The sequence below is a fragment of the Chelonoidis abingdonii genome, chromosome 2 (genome assembly GCF_003597395.2).
Source record: "Chelonoidis abingdonii isolate Lonesome George chromosome 2, CheloAbing_2.0, whole genome shotgun sequence".
In the NCBI taxonomy this organism is placed as follows: Eukaryota; Metazoa; Chordata; order Testudines; family Testudinidae; genus Chelonoidis; species Chelonoidis abingdonii.
In genome coordinates this window covers 260,685,466-260,694,750 of record NC_133770.1, presented here as the reverse complement: position 1 = coordinate 260,694,750, position 9,285 = coordinate 260,685,466, and the positions used below count along the sequence as shown (strand labels likewise).

At 41.1% G+C, this 9,285-nt stretch overlaps 1 protein-coding gene across 1 annotated transcript in view; it reads right to left on the bottom strand.

Annotated features, from left to right (window-relative positions):
- Positions 1-479: 479 nt before the first annotated feature.
- The window catches only part of LAPTM4B (lysosomal protein transmembrane 4 beta), a 126,460-nt gene continuing 117,654 nt past the window's right edge, over positions 480-9,285 (bottom strand). Inside the window, 1 exon segment of the mRNA XM_032784685.2 lies at positions 480-4,344. Within this exon segment, the coding sequence (XP_032640576.2) occupies positions 4,270-4,344 (75 nt within the window). The 3' untranslated portion in view covers positions 480-4,269.

Here is a 9,285-nt window from a genome sequence, read left to right as displayed (position 1 = left end):
CTAGGTACGTACACAGGTTGTTAGCCCTTATCACACTGTTGTGCTAGTGATTAAAACAATGCCTTCCCATTCAACAGCTCCACCTTCATTTCCAGTATAGGACATACTCTTACATAACCCAGCCCTGGTTATACTGTTTTGCTGTTTGAAAGGTTTGGATACTGTGAAAAAATAATAACAAGAAACCCTCCAACTGCTTTTCATTGCACTTTGCTTGCTCATTTAAAATAAGCAGCTGTTCTGACTAATTGTCCAGGATCAAACGAATGTTTGTAGAACAGCCTTTTGCTGTGAAGTAGCTTTATATTTATTGGATGGGTGACAATGAAGTTCTTTGGCCCTGTTGCTTCAATATCCTATTCTGCAGGAGGTAGATATGGGCTTGTAGGCAGAAGGCCAGAGATCTGGCTTCCACATTCAGCTGAGTTATTCATCTGAAAACTTGGCCAGATTGCAGAACCACTGTGGGTCAAATCCCTGGGTGCAGAGACATCTTTATAAATACCACTCTCCTTCCCTGACAGAACATTAAGCCTGATTTATCAGAGCCGATCCTCCATTTACATTTATGGATGCTATTTTTGGTTTCTCAGAGCTGTGAGCTGAAACAGTGTTGCACATCCCCTTAACTTTAGGTGTAGAATCTTTGCAGGGAAAGCTATTACAGTATACACGATTGCAAATCCAGCTTCTAATAAAAAAATGTAAATATGATTTCTAATAGCTGTCCTTAGAAATAGGGATACTATGCTGTGAGTCTTCCAGCAACCTTGACCACCAGGCTGGAATTTAACCAACTCTTCTTTAGATATGGAGGGCAGAGGTCTGCAGGGTCTCAGGCAATCTTACAATAGGTGAGGCCAAGGTGTTATCTATTTCAAGTTCTGGAATACAGCTGATAGTTTGCTTAAGACTAGAAGATAGAACTTACATATGTTTGCTCTGGTCTGACTGGCACAGGAGAAAGGAAGTATGAAAATTAATTTCCTTTATTCTTGTAACACTGATCCTTATGAATGTAAAAATATTAGTCTCTTTGTGCCATTCAGTGAGATTAATGAACCTCCCCTCACCTGTTCTATCATCACCACTTCATCTCTTCTCTTTTGCTTCTACTCACAACCATTCCCCCTCAACATAGACTTAGAAAAGACCTTATTTTAACATTGGCATAACACCTTAACACTTCCTGTGCACTGCACCAGCCTAGCATTTTCTAGACAATACATCTGTGGTTAGGAATAGGTTCTAGAGGCATATATTAGAGCATTTTGGTTATATTTACAAACCAGAGATTTTCCTAAAGGAATATCAGTTTGAGCAGTGTTATCACTCAAAACTGTGGTTGTTAGTAACTGTTGCAGTATGTTAGAAGCACTGAGAAGCATCAAAAGCATATGTACTTACCAGATCACCACCAAAGCTTTTCTGCTCACCCTCTACAGTGCAATATCTTTGTATCTGGGAGAATACTATTTTCTATAGTTCTTATGTAAATACAGCAGTAATAAAAGAGCTGCAGTTGAGGAAGAGAAAATTGGGGATTTAGACTCAGTAGCTGTTGAGTTTAAGAAGCCTGCACAAAAGACACAAAAAGAATCATAAAAATTCAGCCAAGTATATATTTACACATCTGGTAAAACCAAGGCCCAGATCCTTAGCTGGTAGATCTGAACCTGTATGTCTGACTTGAGTGCACCTTTTTCGTATTTTTCATTCCAGTCTTTGATGATCTGGCAACTATTAATAATACCACATAATGTAGAACTAATATCAAAAATAAAATGAGATCTGACCTGGAAAAATAATACGCTGATAATGTCTGCAGAAGGGAGGGGGGGGGAGTGGAGCCAACAGAAACAAAACGTATACATGGATGAGAGATACCTGAGAGTAAAGTACTGCTAAGAAAAACCTACAGTAAACTAGATATGAATTTATACAATGTAATGGTTAAAAAAAACCAAAACCCCCAAAAAACCAAAAGCCACCACCAGGCTATGGAAGTATCACAGAATAGACCAGAGATGTCAGTCCTTCTTTATTTGGCACTTTGGAGACCAAACTCAGAAAACATTTCTGGATGCTAACAAATCTCTAATTTCCATTGCTCTGTAAGAAATACTCAGCCTAATAACTATTCTTTTCTGCATTTCTACATCATGGGTATTGACTGCATGAAACAGAAGTTGTAGTTTTTATTTCTCATTTACACAGAAAACCTGTCACATTTGATTGACAATACTGGGTTTGTGTGGATGTTGTGTTAGTGAAGAGATTCCAAAGAAATTGCCATAGGCACAAGGAAACATCCCTTTTAGTATAGAGAGGCTAGCTAGTATACAGAGTAGATTCAATGAGAAGTATGTACAATCGGCTTATTGTCAAACAGATGATTAAAAATTCTTCAAAACCAGTCAAGAATTAAAAGAAAGTGAACAGCCAGTAGGATCAGAAGTCCAGGCAGTCCACCTCAAAAATAAATTCAGTTCTGGAATGTAAATGGTTATGAGGCCAACACTGGAAAACACTAGAATTACCTACAGAAAACAATGGGATTTTGCTACATATCAGTATCAGCAACTGGTCCAATCAAGGTATTGCGTGGTCTGATCTTAGAGTGATTGAACCATGAAACAAAATAACAAGGGCTAGACTGGAATTTGCTCTTGCACAAGTGTGTGGGGATGGTCATTTTAAAAAGACTTTCCTTCATTTCATGGCCTGCACAAGAACAGATCACAATAGCAGTCTCTGAACAGGGGCTGTTTGGTCATTGTTCAGAAAAAGGCAGGGAGAAGGCAGGACTACAGACCTGCCCACACTCTGCATGGGCCTGTAGGGTGGAGTCAGTGCACTGAAATCTGCATTGTCCTACTGAATAGTGCAGTGTGAGCACTCCAGGTTAGCTTCAGAAGAGATTGTGCTTCTTGAAGGACAATTTCTCCTGAGGCTCCCTCAGGGATGGTGCAGTTCCACCAGGTCCCTTTGCACAAGGCTTTGCACCCCAACATGCTTTGACATCCACAAAGTGCCAGAGATGACACTTGAGAAAAGATGAGAGGTAGAAACATCTCCATTCATATAGTATAGATGATTATCTTAAAGTTAACAATTTTTAAAAATAGAACTCTCAACAAAAAAGTTACATGTGCAAGAGGCACTTTTTGGGGAAGAGAGAGTACCTCACACAAACATACACAGCAGGATCAGCACAGATGGGTGAGTCCCACTAGAATGAATTCTAATGCAAACAGTTGTCATACAAAGGAGTCCCATATGATGCATATGCTGCATCCCTTTGATGCATATAGGATATTCATGAGATTTCTGAAAATGTTAGGAGAAATTACATGCACGTATTCCCCATAGGCTGGAAGAATTTATCCCTGTATTGGTATAACTTGATTCACACTCCAAAACTTTGCTCTATTTACAGGCACACTTCCATAGAAACATTCACATTTTGGATACCAAGGAGGCATGCCATGTGATTTTAAAAGCACGGGTATTTTTTGAGGTTGCTAAAAGGTGAGGGGTTGTATAGGCAGGAAGGGAACATCAGCAGAACGGTGGCAGCAATGTTTACTTATTTATTTTGCAGAGAAGAGAGGCTGCAGGGTACAGAGCAGGTATACGTTAGAACATGGACCTGACTTGCCACAGTTTTGGGAGCTAAGCAGCCTTGCTTTCCCATACTCATTCCCCACAATTAAGTGTTTGTGATGAACTTGGTTAGTGAGAACACCATAGCTTACTCCTGTTCCTTCATTCGCTTCAGCACAATATTTTATTAGCTTTTTAGGAGTAAAGTGGAATGTCACTTTTTTGGGACTGACAGACTACACTTTGTACAATACATTCTACAGGTGGAAAATGGGCATTTCAGAAACTTGTTTCTACTGATCTGGACGCTTTGTAGAGAAAAAGGAAATTTACACCTGATTTATACACAAAAGTTCTAAATTCTCTAGCACTGCATGTCAAAATGAGGTGAATAAAAGCTACTGTATGATTCTTGTCACCTTAACACTATCCCCCCTCACCCTCTCAAAAAAGTTCCTGAAACCAATTCAACATATTGTTTCAGTTGAAGCACATTATTAAAACTATCTACAGCATGTTGAACACAATATCTACATTTCAAAATTTCAGCTAAACAGCAACACATAAATCTTAGAGTTACAGCCTGGAAGTGAAATAAACAAACTATTGCTCAAATGTTTGAAAAGTAAAGCTATTGTTCTTAGGTACACTTCACATTCTTGCTTATGCTGATACATAAGGTGGTGGTGGGTCTTTACCAGCTGCATTTGCAGGATCTTCGTAAGGGGGCAACAGCACCTGAAGAAAAAGGAAAAAAAATAATTATTTTTTGAAGTCAGCTGGCTAAAATTATAAGACAGGAATTTAGGACCGTGTTCTGCAAAATAATTAAATGACAAAATAAAAACTGCCTCAAGATGAGCAATTAGCAAATAAAATGTTATTAGTGAAATACACAGGCCATTGCAATTTTATATTGTGTTTCCATTATGAAGTGTAACTGAATTTCTTGTAATTTCGTACAATCCCTAATCACAACCCTAAATATGACAGTCCCAGAAGCTGATTTTGACCAAAATTTACTGATCAAATTTGCAGTCAGTGACTGATTATATAGTAGCTGTACAGTAAAACTTCAAAGTGCTCTACTGCTATTGGAGTTAGCCAGACTAGAGAGAAAATAATAAGAAATGTCTGCATATTTTCTAAAATATATCAGTATGTGGATATTGTGTTTGGTCCGCTTACAGAGTTACTGGATGTAGATTGAGACCATGGTGTAATTCACATATGTTGCCTACATAACCTCTCAAGTCATGATCTGATCTTGAAATGTAAAGCTGAACAACTAAATACACATAAGGGGACATCCTGACCACATGGAAGTCAATGGGAGTTTTGCCATTGGCTTCAGTGGGGCCAGAATTTCACCCTTATTCATAAGGAAGTCAATAACTTGCCTTCCTAAAGAGAAACACATATTATTTATCATTTAGGACTAATCCAAAGCACATTGAAATCAATGGGTCTCTTCACTGACTTCAATAAACTTTGAACCAGGCCTTCATAGAACAATTCCAGGAATGATTCATGATGCAATCAGGGTTTAAATGAATGCTTTCCTCACAGTTAGCTGGGAGGGGAGAAGACTATGGGTGTGTCTATGTAAATACAGTTTGCTCCTGCTCTGTTTACATATTCATCATTTACAGCTGTGTCAAAGGACCAACTTTGGCTGGTGTTGGATACAAATGACCTTAGTACTGAATGCAGGAGCAGTGAAATACAGTTACCAATGTTGTAATTATTGTAGCAATACAGGAAAACAGGATGGTGCTTAACCTGCCCCAAATGAGGAGGGGGTACCCTCAGTTGAAAGAACGTCTTTAAGCAGGGGCTCGAATGTCAGAGCTTTGTGAAAGAAAGAGGGGTAGGGACAGGAGTCCTGGTGAGGAGGCTGCATAACACTCCATCCCCCAGGTCCTCTCTAAACTGACTTAACCTGTTCTTCCCCACTGTTTGAACAACAGAGCCAAAGGGCTTAATTAGGAGTCTCTTTTGTTATTTTAATTGCTCAATCAGAGCTGAAACCAGTTGTGGTAGGACTGTGTTTCTACCCTGCCCGCTAAGAGCTAAAATCATTGAGAGCGAAATCACTACAGAAGAGTTGAAAATCACTGAGAGACTGATGTGCAGAAGTCACAGCAGAGAGGCGGAAGGTAACTGACAGCCAGCAGGGCTGTGGTGGAGAGGTGCGACGTGAGCAGGTGGCCGGTGAGACATAAGATGCCTCTTTATCACCAAGATTGCCGCACTAATGCCAGCATCCTTGCTGATGCTAATGTCACTGGACTGAACATTGTGTGAGGATGCCAGACTCTCGCCTCCCAAAACAAGTTGCTGGCATACCGCCTAAGACAAAAGACCTCTGCATATAGAGTCCTGGCCATCTGTGATAAACATGGTAAATTATGTATATCACCTAAAGATATTAATAAAGAGTTCTTTAATTTACAGAAAGATCTGTACCAATAGGACACAAACCCCTTCACGGACGCTTTGGATCAATTTTTCAAAAATATTACATTACCACCAATTACTGCAGTCAAGAGTAGAAACCTAGATGTGCCCCTAATGGAGGATGAGTTCACTGAGGTGATTAAGAATACAAAAGTGGGGAAGGCCCCTGGGAACAGATGGCTTCCCTGCCAAATTCAATAGACAGCTCCTTGACCTCCTGTCTGAAAAGATGCTTAAAATGTTTAATAAGTTGCTCTTAGAAGGCCGACCTTCCTGTGCAAGGAGGGAAGCCCTAATAACAGTTATTCCTAAAGCAGGAAGAAATACCATACTATAGTCCAATTCCAGGCCAATTACACTTATTAACAGTGAAGTCAAAATTCTGGCAAAATTCTGGCGATGAAATTGGAGAATGTTTTGGGTTCTATCATACAGCCAAACCAGGTTGGGTTTGTCAGAGGCTGTCATAGCTCTGATAACCTTTGACAACTTACTGATATTACAGAAGTGAAATATAATGACCCTGAAGCACAAACCATATTAGCCTTAGATGCAGAAAAGGCTTTTGATAGAGTGGGCTGGATCTGTACCCTTATTTAGTTCCTGGATCCAACTATTACATTCTCACCCAACCTCTTCAATCACAGCCACCAATGTGACCTCAAATATATTCAGCCTCTTCCGGGGTACTAGGCAAAAGAGCTCGCTGTCTCCATTACTTTTTGGTTTGGCTCATGAGCTCTGGCAATAGCTAAAAGGAGTCATCCAGCTATCCGAGACATACAACTTGGTTCCATGGAGTACAAATTACTGTTATATGCAGACGATGCCCTTTTGTTCAAAGCAAGCACTGCCCACTTAGTGGGGTCGGAGAAGTGCTAGCCAGACATGCATGCAACTGTACTGTCACCCCAATATAGATGTGTTGCAGCTACCCCCAAACCAGAAATCACTATTCCAGCCCTCCCATCACTAATTCAAAAAAATTCAAACCAATATCTGGTTACAAAATAAACTGGAAAAAATCAGAACTATTGGAAATCTCCTGGATGTCCTGTAGTGGGCTTTTTCAATTAAGTACCCAGGTATAAAAATACCAAGAAACATTACCAAAGTAGTGAAGAAAAATTTTGATCCTGTACTCTCTCAAATAACTAGTGATACATGTTCTCTCCCTGAGCCAGTGAGGAAGGGTTAATACAATCAAAATGAATATTTCACCTAGGCTCCTTTATATTCTAAGCAGTCTACCCATATATATCCCTCATTCTCATTTTAGAAAATTTAACATTATTAGAGTCTTTCTGTGGGACCCTAGTCAATTCCCCCCTCTTTGAGGACTGTCACCTTGAGTGAAGGGGCTTGCGTATTCCAGTGATCCTCAGAGCTAAGTTGTTGGGAGCTTCATGTTCCTGATAGGGTCTCCCAAGCGAACAGGTCTGAGAGGAGGTCCCAGACAAAGCATGGTCCAATCCCACAAGTCCTCAATGGTGGATCAGGCGGAAGAGGGTCTTCGGATCTCAATGTCTGTGAAAGTGGATGAGGATTGCAACCAGTGGTCCAGTCATCTCAGATTTTCCCTGCCACTGGGCCCCAGGCCTCCAATTTGTCATGACTGCGTGGTCGCTGTAGGCGCACCAGCTTCCCCCCATTAAAGAAATCATGCGCAGGCTTCTACCATGAGAAATATCTTTCCAACCTTCCAAGCCCCACGGTGATGGACTAGTGGTAACGGGGACAGGATTAGTGAATCTGTCAGTCCCTACCCACGAATCTGCACATAGGCGGTGGTAGTTAGATGGTCTGACACCTAGACTAAGACAGGGGTGCAATTCAGCCACTACTATTGAAACTGAGCAGTCCTCTTTAGGATCCCCTCTGCCCCCGCCCCCCCTCGCTTGGGGAGAGGGCTAGAAGAGGTGCCCCAAACCTAGGCTCTCATGTACACTCCTGGCTGGATTACCACGTCCAGTGGGATCACTCTGCCTGCGGTCGAAGCTATAAAAAGATAGTGAATTTTGCTACATGGAATGTTCGCACCCTGATGGATAACAAAGAATGTATGGCTGCAAAGAAGAACCAGGGAACGTGTGAGATATAACATCGACATCGCTTCCCTGAGTGAGACAGGGTGCCCAGATGAAGGTCAACTGAGAGAAGAAGGTGGAGGCTACGCCTTTTTCTCGAAAGGAAAATCTGCAGAGGACAGGCACATTCATGATGTCGGTTTTGCAATTAGGAATAAGTTTGTCAATCAGCTTACAGAATTTGCTATAGGCATCAACGAACATCTTCTGACTCTTCATCTTGATCTCAGCAACAACCAGTCTGCTGCTGTCATCAGTGCGTATGCCCAACATGTGATTCTATCGAGGATATCAAGGAGCAATTCTACACAGATCTTGGCAGAGTCTTGACCAACATTCCCAAGGAGGATAAGATAATTCTCCTCAGAGATTTTAACCCTAGAGTCGGGTGGGAGTCAGATCTCTGGAACAGCACTATTGGAAAAGAAGGAGTAGGAAAGGCTAACTCTTAACAGCATCCTCCTCCTGAACAAATGCGTAGAACATGGCCTGGTCATCATAAACACCCTCTTTAGACAATGTGAGAAGTATAAGACCACCTGGAGACAACCTCACTCCAGGCATTGGCACCTTCTTGACTATGTTATTTTTAGAGCTCAAGATCAGAAAGATATCTGCATCACGAGGGCTGTGCATGGAACCAATGATTGTTGGACAGCCCATCACCTTGTTAGATCAATCATGAATTTCCAAATTGCCTCAAAGCATCGCAAGCAGTTAAAATCAGTACAAAAGAAATTCAATGTTAAGTCCCTTGAAAAATATAGTGACTCGGGAGAAACTTCAGCAGTGTCTCCAAAAGAAGTTTGCCACTATGCCTACAGCTGATTATGATAATGAAAATCTCTTGAAGGGATTAAAGACTGCCATTCTCTTGGCATGTGCTGAGTCCATTGGCTATGTCACCTGCCATCACCAAGACTGGTTTGATGAGAATGATGCTGAGATTCAGGGCATGCTTGCCCAGAAAATAAAAGCTCATCACATGTGGCAAAACAACATATCACACCAGCAGAAGTAAGAGTTATACAAGCAACTCAAGGCTGAAGCCCAAAGGAAAATCTGTGACATCAAAAATAGGAGCTGTATGCTGATAAACACGACATGAGGAGTTTCTTTCAGGCAATAAGGG